The 18,714-nt window shown below is 37.6% G+C and overlaps 1 protein-coding gene across 10 annotated transcripts in view; it reads left to right on the top strand.

Moving 5' to 3' along the window:
* Window positions 1–18,714, top strand: part of LOC5572723 (myosin-IIIb) — a 396,695-nt gene that overhangs the window by 190,244 nt on the left and 187,737 nt on the right. Inside the window, exons 1-3 of one of the 10 annotated variants that reach the window (XM_021851362.1) lie at window positions 27–127; window positions 8,628–9,119; window positions 9,506–9,647. The exons of 2 other annotated variants lie outside the window; for them this stretch is intronic. In XM_021851362.1, the coding sequence (XP_021707054.1) occupies window positions 9,640–9,647 (8 nt within the window). In that variant the 5' untranslated portion in view covers window positions 27–127; window positions 8,628–9,119; window positions 9,506–9,639. Of the gene's footprint in view, window positions 1–22; window positions 128–8,627; window positions 9,120–9,445; window positions 9,648–18,714 lie in introns of those variants that run through there. 7 more of the 10 variants (XM_021851366.1, XM_021851365.1, XM_001660490.2 and 4 more) reach the window with 7 other exon arrangements.

Genomic DNA, 18,714 nt, shown 5'->3' with positions numbered 1-18,714 from the left:
AGATAGACATGGAAGTATTGAGCTCTCGTTTTTTGTGCGAACCTTGACTTTAGTCTAGCTCTATGTCTTCCGCGTACAAGTTTGAGACTTGCGGCGCAGTGAACTGTAGCGTCGCGAACGGTTTAAGGTGCGTGTAAATTTTTGAAATCGCAGAATTTTCGACTTCGGGATGAGTGATTATATTTCAGTTGTGTATTATTTCAATTGTGTACAATTGTGTTTGGGTGCGGATAGTGGAAAGTGACCTATTAGTTTACAGTTGTCATTTGACGAAGTGTTTTGGTTTTATTGTACAGTCAACCCTCTATTATTCGTGACGGGGTTGGTGGTCTGATGGTTACCGCTTCAGCTTCATAAGCAGAAGATCATGGGTTCAATCCCGGGCCCGTCCCTTTCCCCGTATTTTGTAGTTGTATATCTCCCACTTGCTTCTATCTTCCATTCAAAATCTATCACCTTCAAACTATTCGTTCATAGCAAACGCTAGAACCAGAGACGGACAAGAAACCGTTTCCCTAACGCTTCCATTGTTTCACGCGCATGCCTTTTCTTACGCCTGATACATAGGCAGTCTGCTAACCACAAAAGCAAACCTCTCTGCCATGCCTCTCCCCCAATCAATACACTCCCGCATGAACTGGCTTAGATGCAGTGGTATATACGGTCTACGTGGGAGCCAGTATAATGTATCATCAATTCCTCCCCCTTCCCCACATTGGTCTGCATTCTGACGTGGCAGGCACCATTGTCGCTAAAAATAGAAGATCACCAACACTTATACACTGAGGATGCCCGTTAGTCCCAAGCAGTCATTCGGTTGGTTCCTTGTGTAAGTGCAACTGATCTGGCGATACTGGAGTAGCACGGGCGGCCAATCAAGCTCAAGCTCAAGCTCAGCTTTACAGTCAACCCTCTCTTATTCGATATTTAGTATCACGATATCGAGTTAAAGAACCATAGTTGAAGTTGGTTTTCATAGCTTATTCTAAGGTTCCTTGGATCTCATTTGCACTGGTTTTGTGCTCTATAACTTGATACAGTCGGGTCTCCTATTAAACGCATTCCTATAACGTGCACTCCTATTACGCTCACTCCTATAAGACACACCAGGACGTTATAGGAGACCCAGGGCTTATGGGATTTCATCACTTTGGGGGTGTCGTTGAATATCTCGTATGCCAAAAGAGATAGCACAGTACTGTCTTCGGCGAAGCTTCAGTGCTTAGTACGATCTACTTTTAGGAGTTGAGGATCATCCTTTTAGTTGAGAACTTGGCCGGTAGGGGCGCTTTTTCTGATTTGCACTATATGAACCATGAGGGATAAGAATGCAAAATTTTGTAACATATGATATCTCTGAATCCTGATGTTTTTGAAGGTTGGTGTCTTCGGAAGAGTTGTTCAGTAGCTCAAGGGCTGACATGTGGTGGTCATTCTGATACGGAATTACGCCACCAGGCGGCGCTAGTGGGCATGGAATTTTTGTTTTGCGCATAGCTCAGTTGCCTGACCACTTAGAAAGATGGCGTCTTCGGCAAAGTTGATCAGTATCACAAGGGCTAACATTATTTGAACCAAAAGTTTCGAAATTTTGCCACTAGGCGGCGCTAGTGAGCAAATAATTTTTGTTTCGTGGATAGCTCAGTAGCCTGACCACTTAGAAAGATGGCGTCTTCGACAAAGTTGATCAGTTTCACAAGGACTAACATTATTTGAGCCAAAAGTTTCGAAATTTTGCCACTAGGCGGCGCTAGTGAGCAAGGAATTTTTATTTCGTGGATAGCTCAGTTGCCTGACCACTTAGAAAGTTGGCGTCTTCGGCAAAGTTGATCAGTATCACAAGGACTAACATTATTTGAGCCGAAAGTTTCAAAATTTTGCCACTAGGCGGCGCTTCTGAGCTATCCACGAAATAAAAATTCCTTGCTCACTAGCGCCGCCTAGTGGCAAAATTTCGAAACTTTCGGCTCAAATAATGTTAGCCCTTGTGATACTGAGCAACTTTGCCGAAGACGCCATCTTTCTAAGTGGTCAGGCTACTGAGCTATGCGCAAAACAAAAATTCTTTGCTCACTAGCGCCGCCTAGTGGCAAAATTTCGAAACTTTCGGCTCAAATAATGTTAGCCCTTGTGATACTGAGCAACTTTGCCGAAGACGCCAACTTTCTAAGTGGTCAGACTACTGAGCTATCCACGAAATAAAAATTCCTTGCTCACTAGCGCCGCCTAGTGGCAAAATTTCGAAACTTTTGGCTCAAATAATGTTAGCCCTTGTGATACTGAGCAACTTTGCCGAAGACGCCATCTTTCTAAGTGGTCGAGCTACTGAGCTATGCGCAAAACAAAAATTCTTGGCTCACTAGCGCCGCCTAGTGGCAAAATTTCGAAACTTTTGGCTCAAATAATGTTAGCCCTAGTAATACTGAGCAACTTTGCCGAAGACGCCATCTTTCTAAGTGGTCAGACTACTGAGATATGCGCAAAACAAAAATTCCTTGTTCACTAGCGCCGCCTAGTGGCAAAATTTTGAAACTTTCGGCTCAAATAATGTTAGTTCTTGCGATACTGAGCAACTTTGCCGAAGACGCCATCTTTCTAAGTAGTCGGGCTACTGAGCTATGCGCAAAACAAAAATTATTTGCTCATTAGCGCCGCCTAGTGGCAAAATTTTGAAACTTTCGGCTCAAATAATGTAAGCCCTTGTGATACTGAGCAACTTTGCCGAAGACGCCATCTTTCTAAGTGGTCAGGCAACTGAGCTATCCACGAAATAAAAATCCCTTGCTCACTAGCGCCGCCTAGTGGCAAAATTTCGAAACTTTTGGCTCAAATAATGTTAGCCCTTGTGATACTGAGCAACTTTGCCGAAGACGCCATCTTTCTAAGTGGTCAGACTACTGAGCTATCCACGAAATAAAAATTCCTTGCTCACTAGCGCCGCCTAGTGGCAAAATTTCGAAACTTTTGGCTCAAATAATGTTAGCCCTTGTGATACTGAGCAACTTTGCCGAAGACGCCATCTTTCTAAGTGGTCGGGCTACTGAGCTATGCGCAAAACAAAAATTCTTTGCTCACTAGCGCCGCCTAGTGGCAAAATTTCGAAACTTTCGGCTCAAATAATGTTAGCCCTTCTAAGTGGTCAGACTACTGAGCTATCCACGAAATAAAAATTCCTTGCTCACTAGCGCCACCTAGTGGCAAAATTTCAAAACTTTTGGCTCAAATAATGTTAGCCCTTGTGATACTGAGCAACTTTGCCGAAGACGCCATCTTTCTAAGTGGTCAGGCTACTGAGCTGTGCGCAAAACAAAAATTCTTTGCTCACTAGCGCCGCCTAGTGGCAAAATTTCGAAACTTTCGGCTCAAATGATGTCAGCCCTTGAGCTACTGAACAACTCTTCCGAAGACACCAACCTTCCAAAACATCAGGATTCAGAGATATCACATGTTACAAAATTTTGCATTCTTATCCCTCAGGTTTATATAGTGCAAATCAGAAAAAGCGCCCCTACCGGCCAAGTTCTCAACTAAAAGGATGATCCTCAACTCCTTAAGGTAGATCGTACTTAGTACTGAAACTTCGCCGAAGACAGTACTGTACTATCTCTTTTGGCATACGAGATATTCAACGACACCCCCAAAGTGATGAAATCCCATAAGCCCTGGGTCTCCTATAACGTAGATTCCTATTACGCCCCCCAACCATGTGTCTAATAGGAGACCTGACTGTACCATCCTAACTCGATGTTCCCTTCAGTATCGAGTTTGGGAGAGTATGCATTATTACAGTACTTTTGTTATCATGACACCGATAACGGAAATCTGAAGAACTGTGTCATTGCAAAAAGGATAATAAAAAGGAACCATAAATTGATTGATAAGAAAACAATTTATTATCAAAAATATTGGAACTGTGTTGCACATGCTCGAGTTTCAACTCCTTTTTTTAGGCAAGAATCTGACCAAAAATTGCATTTCTTTTATCCATCTCTTCATGCAATGTTTGATTATTGGACTCTACGTCAGGCTTTGGAAAAAAAATAACGATCATTGACACACGAGTCATAATTTCATTTCATTTATCCGCCTGCATTCATACAACACTCATGACATTTATCGTTCGTGGAAGATAACGAGCCATGAACGAAAACAATGGTATGGTGCCGATAACTTGTAACATTCGCTGACACACTCTAATTCTGATCAAAAAACAGAGGCGAATATTTTCCATTTTCTGTGCTATGTTTACAACCAAAAGGATGTTTGGTGATCCAATAGATTATGATTAGGTTGTTAAAAGGTGCATTACCAGAAAATATTGAATTCATTACCATTTTTATGCAAAACATAAATCATCCGAATGGCTCGATACTGTTGTAGTCTGTGAGAGTTGCTGCTCTTGAACGCTCTCGCGCCACGTAGAAAACGAGAGATTGAATGTTTACATTCATTGGGCTCTCCGGTTGCGATGTGCAATGAGCTGCTACACTCTCTTAATATGGTTCGATCGTCTTATTCGGATCAAAATCCAAACAGTGCTCTACCTAGACTTCATCAAACTATCAGTTTTAATATGTAGTAATTTCTTGAAGTTATAGTTTAAAAAGAAAATACTGAATACTGATACTGAAAGAGATTTTTAAGGTCTTGTGAAAAAATGGTGCAAAAATATTGAGAAACAAAAAAGTTTTCGCGATTGGAATATTTTTTGGCGATAAAAAATGAAGCTGTCGGTAGTTAATATTCAAAAGATTCTGGTAGAGTCAGAAAGCCTATCGACTATTTTTAAAACAAATCTCCTGAAAGATTCCACAAGAGAATACCTAATAAATTCTGTGAAAAAATCTTCAGAAAGGGTATCTACGTACATATTACATAAAATTCCATTGTTAGTTGAAGCCACTATTCGGTCGTTTCTCTAATAATTTGTTTAGGATTTTCTAGAATTACAGAATAGATAATTTTTCTAAGAGATAGTACTAGACATTCTATAAGTGTTCTCCACGAAGTTCAACAAACAAAAATTGAGATTGAAATTTGAGATTCTTTTTAAAGTTTCTTTTCATATTTCCCTCGGAATTTCTATAAAGAATGCTTTTCAGCTGAAATGATCAAGGATTTGTTGCAGAAAACGATTACTCATGATTAAATTGGGGGAATAATTTAAGTGATTTATTTGAGTAGTTCTCCACAAATGCTTCTTCAAATCATTTTGATGTTACTCTTTTGTATTCCCGAAAAAAATCTATAAAATTCTAGTGAAATACGCTCAGCTATTTTTTCAAAAACTTCTGCGAAAATACTCAAAATTCTTCCGAGAAATTTTTTCAAAGTTTATTTTAGCGAATTATATTATTGTTTCCCCTGAGATTTTATCCTAGTTCCTTTGTAGGGCCCAGATAGCCGTAGCGGTAAACGCGCAACTATTCAGCATGACCATGCTGAGGGTCGTGGGTTCGAATCCCGCTGGTCGAGGATCTTTTCGGGTTGGAAATTTTCTCGATTCCCAGGGCATAGAGTATCTTCGTACCTGCCACACGATATACGCATGCAAAAATGGTCAATCGGCAAAGAAAGCTCTCAGTTAATAACTGTGAAAGTGCTCATAAGAACACTTATCTGAAAAGCAGGCTTTGTCCCAGTTGGGACGTAACGCCAGAAAGAAGAAGAAGAAGATTCCTTTGTAATTTTTTTTTCAGAGATTCTTGCAAGTATTTCAATTTGTTTTTCTTTTAATAGCACTAGCGATTCTTCTGAGGATTTTGAAAAAAATGTTTCAAAAGATTTACAATAGATATTTTCTATTTATTTCTGAACTCCAGAATTTCTCCAGAAATTCCACCAGACTTTCCAAAAGATTCAAAAACTACCTAATATTTTATTCCGAATGTTAATCTCAGAATTTTTGTATAACTTTGTAATTAATATTCAATAATTCACCGTAGAATTTCAGGAATTTCTTCAAGAAATTTTTGCCGATATGTCTCAAAGAAAAGCTAAAGACAAATTCCATCCGGAAGGAGTCGAAAAAACCTTCGATTTAGATCAAATTTTGCACATGCTTTTGGTATGGTAGAATAAGTGTTTTCCATAGAAAAATCAATCATTTCGATTCAGGAGTAACTTTTGGAAATGGCCTATGACATTTGCAAGCGATGTTTTTGAAAAATTCTAGCTTTAAAACTGGTGATTTTGGAGAAAAATGTTCAAGGAAGAAGTTGTTGCGAATCATTTGGACAGCAAGAAAAAAAATATACACTAAAAACATATTTATTTATATTTTTTTCACTAAAAATTCAAAATTAAAATTTGACTGTTAAATTACACAAAAACTCGATTCTTATTACTTTTTATATTTTTACCATAAAGTCTTGATAGGAAACAGATGTTTTGGACACAGTTTCGTGATGGAGACATTTAAAAAAAAGTTTTTTTTTAAGAACAACATCCGGTCGATTTTCACAATTTTGATTTTTCGTCAAAATTAATACGGAAACTTATGTATTCTCGGCAGTCTTAACCGATGCCGCCTTTCTTTTGTAATTTTCTCGGACATCAGCAGACAAATTTCGTGTTTGTCTGTTTACATTTATGCGTTGCTCAATCCTCTATCGTTTCACACCGACAGACTTGTCAGAATGCTTTTAGAAAAGTTTTCACAACGCTGCGAACATCTCTTGTCAGTGTGACTATTGTCGGTAGCCTCATTCTCTTCGGCTACTTTCCCATAAGATCTACAGGTGAATCTCTTCGGCAGCTCCAAATCAGCCGAAAATGGTTCTGAAGAGAAGCCTTTTGCGATTATATCAAGTTAGGTGCAAAAAATATTAAAATAGGCCATTTTCAATAGTTATTCGAGATGAACCATCAAGAAAAATGAGTAAATAGAGATAAAAATGGGCTACACTCTCAAAAACGTATTGTTCTTGATGAAGAATCGCGAATAACGAATGAAAATGGCCTATTTTGTTATTTAAACAATCATTTTTTTGCATTGAACTAGATATATTTCAGAAATGGCTACTCTTAGAGAGGTGATCATGATAATCTCTATGGTTTAGGATTATTTCAAGATTCTCGTTGTATCATCAGAACGTATTTTATTTGAAAATAAAAACATTAAATTAAAATTTTAAAAATCAACCAAAAGTTGTTTAAAAAAAACTTTTTTATTAAAAATTTCTCCATCATAAAGCTTTGTCACAAACATCTGCTTCCAATCAAAATTTTATGGTGAATGTATTAAAAAAATATATTAAAAATGGTTTTTTTGTGTAATTTAAAATTTTAAGTTTTATTTTTGAATGTCCAAATGGTTCGCTACAACTTCATTATACAACATTGTTCTCTAAAATCAACAGTTTCGCAGTTGAAATTTTTCAAATATATTGCATTCAAAAACTTATTTTCAAAAGTTATTCTTAAGTCAAAATGATCGATTTTCTATGGAACGAACTTAATGAAAACAAAATTTACTGCAAATCAAAGATTTTCGAGTTCTGTGACTAAACAATTTGACATGGAATTCGTCGTGAGCACCACCGACAAACAATAGGGAATTCATGGGTTTCCCATAAGTCGTAATAAGAATGAATCGGTCGTAAAAAAAATCAAGGTTATAATTATGTTTTTGAAAAATGCAACGTCTATATGTGGAAACACTGATTCGAAATATTCGTCAAAGTTGAAGCATGGGTTGAGAACTTTCCAAAATGGCCGTTCATGTTTTCATATTTTGGCAATAGATGGCAACACTGCTCGATTGTTATCAAAAGAGCCTATTTTATGGAGGTGTGATATGCAAATACCAAAAATTTTCAAAGATAACAATACCGAATGTTCACCAAAGTTGAAGGAAGTGTTGCGTGCTATACAGTCGGCTGAATCACAAATGTTCATGTGGCTGGCAACACTGGAATAGAAAAAAAGAATGCTTAGCAACATAGCAATACTTTCCAACTGTAATCCAGTTTTTCATGAAGGGTTCAAAATTTTGTCGTAGCTGGCAACACTGCTTAAGTGAAATTACGCCACCAGGCAGTACAAGTGTGCATGAACTTTTGTTTTGTGGATATCTCAGGATCCTGACCACTTGTAAAGATGGCATCTTCGGCCATGTTGTTCAGTAGCTCAAGGACTATCATTATTCTAGTCAAGAGATACAAGGTTTTTCCACCAGGCAGCACTTGTGAGCAAGATTTTTTTGTTTTGCGGATATCTCAGGATCCTGATCACTTAGAAAGATGGGGTCTTCGACAAAGTTGTTCAGCAGCTCAAGCGCTATTATTATAAAAGCTACGCGATTCATTTTGCCACCAGGTGGCGTTAGTGAGCATAGAACTTTTTTGTCAGTTATTCGTTTTAAATTTTCCTCAAGGCCTCCAGAAACACAGTTTGAATTTATGAATTATTCATGAAATGATTAATGATAAATGGGAAAATTTAAATGAGTTTAAAACTTCAGTGGTTACACATCGGCATGGTTCTTATGGTGGGTAAATCGTGGGATATTAAAATGTATCACGCAGCGTATTGTAAATTTTGATTTTATTTCGTATATTGGAATTTTAGATAATCCCTTCCATAACACCCTTTCCCTTTCAATAAATTTACGTTGCTTGTATAAGGGTTTTGAAAAAACATTCCGCAACACTAAAATGGCCTCAAAACTCTGCAGTGTAAGAACCAGTGAACCCCAAATGAAAGATATGAATCAATAAATTATCCTGCCACTACGACCTACGAGAAGCTACCGTGTGATACAAAAGGATTAATTCAATCCAGCCTCCTCGGGCAAAGAAGACCCCGGTACCGGATACTGAAGATTCGTGCGTTCCCATAATCAATCAGCCTTAATTGGCGGCACTTGTCAGTGACTTTCGTACGTGCTTTTCTACTTTGTGTGTGCTCCAAGCCAGACCGGAACGAGTAGTACAACAAACCAGGATTTAATAAGAACTTCAAACAGTAGTGGCAGGAAGCTGTTTGTAGAAGTCTGGGCCCGGAGGTGAAGATTAGTGCCGGAAGGAAATTTATGCGCAAGTGGTGCGTGTGTCGTGTAATGCCAGATTCTTGTCGATGGGGAGGTTCATCTAATGAAACGGTGCGTGTACACTAAGGTGGGCCATTTTTACATGAAAAAAAAAAACAACTTGTACCTAATATCTTTTTCCGTTTCTTAACAAACAGACGTTCGGTTTGTTGTTGCAGTCTCTTTTCTCTTGATTGGAGATTTTTTAAATCAAATTCGATTCAAGTAAAAGAGTGGCTACAGCGCCACCTGTGGTCAAAAATGTAAATAGAATCGTATTTCTATATATTTGGTCGATTTTTTGCATATAAACATCAAGCTTGTTGAGCCCCACCCTTTAGAGTTGACGGCTTCCGCGCAAATTAACACAGTAGCTTTGATTCAAATGAATAAATTTGAGGGGTTCAACTTTAGATTTTTATAGTATGATCATTATGGGCCACCCTGGTATACACCGTTGTGTTCTGTTGTTAGACAACGCCAAGCAGATGATGTGAATTGAGATGGAAGTTGTTTGCGTGAAGAACTAAGTGAGGTGTTTTGAAGGTGTCGTTCAACAGCAGCAGAACTGTCATCCCATGAAGAGCACGTGCTTCTAATGACACACCATGATGTGGTACGTATACAAGCCGACTGTAATTAATTAAGCTGCGGAATCGTTCATCGAGCCATGCATCGTAAGATGCGTTTATTGCGATGCAATGAACCGATTTAACTTGACACCCAAATCATCATAATTCTCAATTAGGTTGCAATGGTTTACCTTCGCGATTGGACTTACCGTAGTGGCACGGATAGCTTGCCACTTTGTGCACCAACGCAGCTATTATGCTAATCCTACTAACATTACCACACTTTGCGTTGCGCTATCTCTTCTATAAATCAATCGCAAGCCGAAAGCTGTCGCGATACCGCTTGAAGACCTGTTCGACGAAGCCTCTAATACCTATGCCTTATCAGCATGTGGGATTAGACTGCTTCATACGTACATACGTCATCTGATTGATTGATTGAAGAGTTTCGGTTAAACTCTATGACATTTGTTCAAAGACTTGTACACACTGAACTTCCTGAATTAATATTATATATTATATTTGAGTGTTTTCTCTTTTTTTCAATGAAACTAGAATTTTTCACTTTGTACAGCTTCCGGGAGTTTCTCAACGTGTTCTGAGTTGTTACCTATAAATTTAATTTCGTTTTTTGAGATATTATTAGAGGTCTTTCGGTGATCTCCTGAGTACAATGGCGTAGCTAGGGTTTTTGGGGCCCAGTGAGGAGTTTCATCTAGGGTCTCTCAAAATTTGGGTGACGCTAAATGTAAGGCGCTAATGTGTAATCGACTGTTGAAATAAACGACGACCTTCTATAGAATTATGACTAAAGTGATGGAACTTATGCTGATGTGTTCATAATGTTGTTGTAGTCGTTTAATAACAAAAATGTTAATTAATGAGCCTACTTATTCAAAAATACATGAATTTACAAAATTAACGAGAGGACTTCCAGTCAATTGCTATGGAAGTGGAAATATTAGCTGGCGAAGTAGTTTTGGAAAGCAATGATTCATATACAGCTTAATTTGAGAATTGTAGGGAAATGTTGACACATCCCAAATTTTGTATTTTGATTGATTTTGAAATTCTTGATGGAAGTAATGCCTTGAATTAATTAATTTTTCCAAAGTTTGCTTCAACTAAATTACAGAATGCACTCTAAAGATTTCTTCAGGAGTTCATTGTAGGTTTTCACGAACTACCTAAGGAAATTAACGTAGATTTTTTCTTAGGCTACCCATAGAAGTTGCCACAGAGATACCAGCATGAATTCCATCGAAAAACCTTTCAGAAAATTTTCAAGAAAATCATAAGTACTCCAGGAATGTTTCCAAATATTTTCCATAGTTTACAACATCCATACGATTTCAAATAGTTTTTTCTTAAAGGATTTTCTAGAATTTCTTTTTATTTATTTTTTTACTTAGAGTCGGAGTCGGACATTGTCCTGTAGATGAGCAACATCGCGCCGGTCGACAAAAAGTAAAAAAAAACAAAAAAAACTCTTTTGACGATTATAAGAACGATAAGAACTCCTGTAGGGAGTTTTGGAATATCATCTTTAGTTACAACTGGGGAAATAAAAATGGTCTAGAAAATCGAAGAAATTCCTTCAACCATCTCTTGAAGCAACGCTGGAAAGTGTTTGGGAGACTTGGTGTTGGAATCAATAGAGAAATTTCTGAAGCAGATCCCAAAAGTAAATCAGAAAGGATCATTGTAGAATTCACTACCAGAATTTCTAAAGTTTTCCCTCGAGGAGTCTGAAAAGAAGTTGCTGAAGAACCTGTGAAAAAATTGCAAAATAGTCTTTGAAGGTCTCTCTAGAACCTTTTGAAGCCGGATTCACTGCAAGCAGAATAAATAAAACAGTGACTTTTGAGACCATTTTGCTTAAAATAGAGTTTTTCAGCACTTTCCTTTAAAAATAGAGCCTACAACGAAATAAAGGCTGATCCTCTTAAAAGAGATCTGCTACCAGCCTTGATTGTATACAAAACATGACTCGAAAATTTAACTGATTTATATTCTCAATTATAATTGCAATAAAAACCAGCGAGGTCTGTAACATACCTCCAAATCAGATTCAGATACGATTATGGGACCCGCACATTTAAAATAAAAAAAGAATGAATTTTGAATAGGTATTTAAGTTTCTCTTATCACTAAACCCATTGATCATTGGGCTCTTACACATTGCCGATCAAGGTCACCTTCAAACTGAGTTTTTATCTGCTTGTTAACGTGTTAATTTTCTAAAAATCAAATTCACGATATTAAATGAAACTCTTTCCACGATTTGGGAGCGTTTTTTCGAATCCTCTTTGGGAGCTTGTTTACACGTTCTTTCGTGGTTTTTGTTATGGTTGTTTGTTCATACCTTTTTGACAACCTTGGCTCTCGTCCCCTGTACCTTCTCTGTCTTCCCGGTTTTCTTCTTCTTTCTGGCGTTACGTCCCCACTGGGACAGAGCCTGCATCTCAGCTTAGTGTTCTTATGAGCACTTCCACAGTTATTAAATGAGAGCTTACTATGCCAATGACGATCGTGTGGCAGGTACGAATATACTCTATGCCCTGGGAATCGAGAAAATTTCCAACCCGAAAAGATCCTCGACCGGTGGGATTCGAACAGTGTTGTGAAAAACTCAATTTCTCACAACTCACGCTTGAGATTTATCATGTGTGAGTTGTCAATCATGCAACTCAGCAGTCAAAAAATCATGGATGAGTTGGCTCACCTTTTTAACTCATTGTCTCGTATTTCCGCAGTTTACTCACACACGGCAATAATTTGCTGTTAGTCTGGTAAAGTTATAGTAATCCTTTCTAACGTAAACAACAATATTCGGGTTTCACGAGTTTTTGCCGAGTTTTGCGACTGAATCATTTTTTACGGTTTGAGTTGATTGAGTTGATTTTGCATCAAAATCTCAAGCTTGAGATTTACGAAGCAGATCTCTAATGAGTTTGCTCTCACGGGAGAGCGTATTGATTGAGATTTTGAGTGTGAGTCTATCAACACTGGATTCGAACCCACGACCCTCAGCTTGGTATTGCTGAATAGCTGCGCGTTTACCGCTACGGCTATCTGGGTCGTCCCGGTCAAAATCCTGAAATTATCGTGATTTTCAAGTTTATTTCTTCTTCTTAATCAACAGGAAATTGAGCCCCAATGATGGTTATTTATAATTTATAATAACACACAGACTACATACAAAAAATATTTAAAAGTCATATCACTTAAAATCTATCTGAAAACATTAAAAAATCTATCTCGAAGCACGTCACGTGACACGTTAAAATCGAGTTCCGCAGCTATTCTGTTAAACGTCCTTTGTAGACCGGTTATGACGCAGTTAACTGCGTAATTGTTGTAGACATTTTGTTGTTGTCCTTTCGCACTTTGGGATCTTTCCCACTCTGAGAACCTCTGAGATGTTCCGAAAACTCATGGGAACCTCGATGAATCCCTATTATCCTTGTATAGTGTCATGTTTTTAAAACCTATGAAACCCTAGAAAACTCATCAAAAACTCTGTTGACAACGTCTAGATACCTTTAAAAAACTACTTGAGAAATCTATAAAACTCCCCGGGTTCGATGCCACACTTTCTAGGGATTCATTCTAAGCTTCCTAGATTTCATTTTAAAATGTTTTGCAGGCATTTCGCTGTGCGTAACTCCATTCTTTCTTTCAGAAATTTATCCAATTACGTGATTTTCCAGAAATTTCTTCCAGAACTACTCCCGAGGAATTCCTCCAGGAATTTCTTCATGGATTTCTCCTCAAAAGTTTATACAGACTTTCTTCTAGGGACTCCAGGGTGTTCAAAACAACATAGATAATTCTTGAGAAATACTTGCAAAAATTCCGTACCAATTTCTGCAAGTATCGTAGAGGAATCTTGTGATAAAAATCCCAAAAAGAGTCTTTGAATGTATTGTTGCAGGAATTTCAGCAGGAATTGATGGATGAATCTTTGAAGAATTATGGAATCAATTAATCCTGAAGTAATTCGAGAAGAAAGTTGAATAATTCGCTAACAGTAAAACTATTGAAAACCCTAAAGATATATCTGGGGGAATCTTTGATATAATGCATCACTAGATATACTTTGAAGCCTCATGATAAATTCCATGAGAATTTATCTTGAGAATTCTTGAACAAATCAAAGGATAAATTTTTGAAAGGAGAGTGCCAGAGAGAATTTCCGGTGGAAGCTTTGAAGAGATCTTTTAATAAATTTCTATGAAAAAGTCTGAGTTTCGATAAAAAATACTTTCGAGAGAAATTTCGGGAAAAATCGCGGGTACAATTTCGTAAGAAACTTTTGAGTTACACTTTAAGAAAATTCTTAGAGGAATTCCTTAAGAGGTTACTTGAGAAATTCCTAGAAAAATCTCTGAACTTACCTTTGAACTGTATTCGCAGCGGGATTCTTTGGAAGAATACTAGATATAATCACTAGAGTACGCGCCAAAGAGATCTTTTTAGATATTCCTTTAGAATTACACCAGAAATTTAGTTATTTTCAGGATCTAATTCGAAAGATTCTTTGATTAATGTCTCCTCAAGTTCATCAGCAGAGACTTTAAAGATTTTCTTTTTTTTTTCAAGTGCATATCTCACGCTTCTAATTCTCAGAAATATAGAAAACAGAACTGAATGCATTGAAAAATTTCTGCTGTATTTCTTTCTAATTCCTTTCGAAAATTTCTCCAAGAGCTTAGAATCGTCACACCAGAGATTCTTCTAAATTTTATTCCAAAAGTTCCACCAGGTATTTGTAAATCAGCATTTTGGCATACGTTTTCAATTTATTTTTCAATGTTTCTCCAATAACTTTTTTGGAAGGTTTTTGAATAAATGTCTGCAGATATAACGAGTTCCTTATTGTATTCTTGCAAGGATTTCTCCCAGCAGAACATAAGATTTTCTTTAGTATTTATGAAAGATAGTTTCCAGATTTCGATGGACAGTGTTTTCTGTTCAAGGGACGTAAAGATACTGAATTTATTTTGAACCAGCCTGATTTACCTGTCCGCAAATATACGCCCATCGCAATCGCCATTCTCGCGCCCGTATGAAATAACCCTGCTTTGGATATCTTCCCCTCGGTGTGTCAGCACCTGATCGTACACAAGATGCGGACCAAAGTGCGTAACTACTTATATGCAAAATACGCATCTTTATCAGCACTCCATCAGCCATCATAGCGCTTTTCTTATCGGGGGGTCGTATCTTGGGCAAACATCGTCTTCGCAGACGTCGTACAGTGCCAAGTAGGTATTGGCAGACGGGAAAAAATATTGTCATGCTCATTATTTTATTCAAAAACAATCAATCAAATAATTAAAACAAGCAATTATTGGGTATAAACAAGCAATTAAAAATTTCAAAATAGAATTTGAAAACATATTTTTTGCCTAAAACCAGCATTAAAGAATTGAATATTTTACAGAAAAAAAACTGAAAATATAAAGCTTATATTAGAAGCTTTTAAAAGAGAAATAAAAAATAAAGCATGGAAACATCTAATAGCAATTGTTTTTTTACAATTTTTATTAATATAATTTTATTTGCGTGTCTATTTTCCTATTGTTGTTTTAAGATTTTTTTAGTTATAAACCTCAATTGTATTGTTTTTTTTCTAAATTTTTGAGTCATGATTTCTATTTCTTTCTTGGAATATTTTAATATTTTGTAGTGCTAGTTTTATAATTTTTAATTTTAATCATGTGGCAGGTATAATGACTCTCTATTTCCATGGAAGTCAAGGAAATTTCTATGATGAAAATCCTAGACTGACCGGAAATCGAACCTAGACACCTTCAGCATGGCTTTGCTTTGTAGCCACGGACTCTAACCACTCGGCTAAGGAAATCCACAGAGTGTTCCTTTTCTTTAAATGCTCTTTAATTTGTTTGCCATTGGCAGACCACCCACGCTACCTGTGGTGCGTGAGAAATAGGTGACCTTTGCGGGTGTTCTTTACTACGCAGAACCTCAGTTGGCAGTCAGCCTATCTTCGCCGTTTATCGGACACTATTTGCATTACATCCGACTGTCATGTTCCATGTTGAAGGAAAATTGTTTAATAATGGTGCTTGTCGATGGAAATTCTTCTGCACACACAATAATGGTGTCCGTGGCATTTATGCGAGTGAACTTGTTAGGTACTGCATGCTTCGTCAACAGGGGGGTAACGACCAACCAGTTCCATGATTTGATATTATTCACACGCGCGCGCGCGTTACACAGGTATTCGCGACAGCCAACTCGTTTGTCGCTATCAAACGGCGCGGCACAATATTACAATGATGTTTGTTCCTAGGCACGGTGTGGCTGAAACCGTAATTGAAGAAAAAAATACTATCAATTTTGCACCCACCATTCTATGTACCTTACTTCAGAATACCAAGCTATAGAATGGGGCCTTCCTTAGCCGAGTTGTTAGAGTCCGCGGCTACAAAGCAAAGCCATGTCTGGGTTCTGGGTTCCCGTCGGTCCAGGATCTTTTCGTAAAGGAAATTTTCTTGACTTCCCTAGGCATAGAGTATCGTCGTACCTGCCACACGATATACGAATGCAAAAATGTCAACTTTGGCAAAGAAAGCTCTCAGTTAATAACTGTGGAAATGCTCATTAGAACACTAAGCCTATAAGCAGGCTCTGTCCCAGTGGGACGTAATGCCAAGTAAGAAGAAGAAGAAACTAAGAAACTAATGCCAAGTAAGAAGAAGATGGAAACTAAGATAAACCGTTAAACTAAACATTACACAGATAAAAATCTGATCCCCACACCATGATTTACAAATCATGAAATTCATAAATTGGTTAGGTCATAATATCAGGATCACAAATCATGGTTCCTGGAGTCATAATCATGATTCCTCATAAGCGTAACATCCAGTGTGAAAACACTAAGCGGCGCACTTTGCTTCATCACATTCGTATCGATCACTATTAATTCAAGATGACGAAGCGGTTGAGTGGTAGAGTACGTGGCTCACAATCGGAAGGTTCTTGGCTCGAATCTCAATGCATGCTATTTTTAACGTTTTTTTTATTTTGTCGATCATAAACGGATGCACGACTCAGCATTTTTGGCATTTGAATCATGATTCCGAGCAATCAGCTACAAAAACCTAACGCGTGTGTTGCGTTACGGCAATCTGACTCATGATATCATGAGTCCAAATCATGGTGTATTTTCATAAGACGAAAGCACGCTGGAATCATGATATCATGAGTCATAATCTTGTTTTTGGATTCTGATTTCTACCCGTGTACATATGAGTACTTTGCAATTGGATTCAATGGACAAATAGATGCGAAATTTGCGAAAAAGTTACACGTCTTCTCAGTGATAATCGAACTAACGACTACCAGTTCCCTAGATAGGGCGCGTTACCCCTATACCACGAGAGGTTTCAAAAACGCAGAAGTTAACCTGAATTCAATTCAGCTCAATAATCACGTGGTCCTCTTTCGCAAAGCGCAATCTTTCGGAAGAATTATATGCCCATCTAAACACAAAGCTTTCTATTGTATGCAATGCCTAGCCGAGAGCGCCTTATTTATAAGGTGCTGGGCGAGATTTGTATAGTGCGGTCTTTGGTGGGCATTTCTTCGTCCTCCCGTGCCTTCAGAAGTACTAGGTGGATCAACTGGTAAAGCTGCCTACTTCCGTTCTCGAGAAGCCTGACCGAGATCTCGTCCTTCTCTGCAGCATTACAGTTCTTCAGCTCACTGGAAGCCTCTTTCTGTTTCCTTGGTTCTGCTGTTTATCGATAAATGTTGTCAAAATTTCATATAAAGTTTCCGTTTAGAGGGTGTGTTTCGAATTGCAAAAATGCAAAATTGAAGGTATTTTATTTTCTATCATGACAGTTTCAGACACACCGTATCCACTGAACTGATGAGAGTGTTGCTGCAGTAGTGCGAAAGGCGCCCCATGCCTGGTGGCGCTTACTGGTGACGATGTGTTTATAAATATTAGCACGATTATTACCGTCATTAAATTTCATTAGTGCGAACGTCACCAGCTCCGAAGTTAGGGACAGGCTATGGAAAAGACTGGAGGAAACGTTGTCTAATATAAACAAAGTACCTGCGCCTTTGATGGTTGTCGATGCTTCTGATTGTAGGCATCTTCCAAGGATGACATTGAATGGGATTGGGTTGGGCGATGAGACGCTCTTGTGTTGTGGCATGCAATCAGTGTTACGGCTAATTTGATACTCAGGTGTAACGTTTAATAGAGATGCTAGTTGGATGTAGTTCAATTCAACTGGTTAATAAATAGGTACTGTTGCTCTTCCCGAGCAGAAGAAAATAACTTCTGAATACCAAGCTAAGGTATTCCATATCAGATAATTTCTAATACTTACAGCCTGAATAAGGTATGAATGAGCCCTGCATAAGAGGTAAAATACCTCACATAATATCTCAAGCATATTCTACGAACACCAAACTGATAATTAGATCAGGTATTGTAATACCTGATAATACTTGATGGATTTTCAATTAAAAGTGAAATTTTTCAAAAGTAGTTTAATACCTCCAGCAGTTCTCAATAGCTGTCTAATACCTCAATGAAGTTATTTTAATTGTCTTAAAGATTTTTTTCAATGTCATTATAATACCAAATTGAGGTATTGACAACTGAACAATACCTAATTTTGGTATGATACCAAAATATGGTATGCATAAGTTATTGGGAGTTATTTGTTCAGGGCTGTTCAGAGTATGCAAATGCTAATGTGAATTACTTTTCAAAAATGGTTTCAAATATAATTCAAATGGCCATCTACCCTCTTCTTTAATCTACAACTTTGATATTTAAATGATTAAAACTTCAAATTACGCATCGAGTGGGGAAACGTAAATGAACTTCTGACCTTTATTATACTTGAAACGAGGATTGCACTGCATGATTACTGAAAGAATATGTTTGTAAAATGCTAATTATGTCAGTCATAAAACTTCTTAAAAGATGTGTCTGCAGATCTTGATGCTTCTTCTTCTTGGCATACGTCTCCACTGGGACAGAGTCTGCTCTCAGCGTAATGTTCTTATGAGCACTTCCACAGTTATTAACTAAGAGCTTTTTTTTTGCCA

The sequence above is a fragment of the Aedes aegypti genome, chromosome 3, assembly GCF_002204515.2.
Source record: "Aedes aegypti strain LVP_AGWG chromosome 3, AaegL5.0 Primary Assembly, whole genome shotgun sequence".
NCBI lineage: Eukaryota > Metazoa > Arthropoda > Insecta > Diptera > Culicidae > Aedes > Aedes aegypti.
The sequence above is the reverse complement of the archived record's forward strand: the minus strand, read 5'-3'. Positions and strand labels throughout refer to the sequence as shown.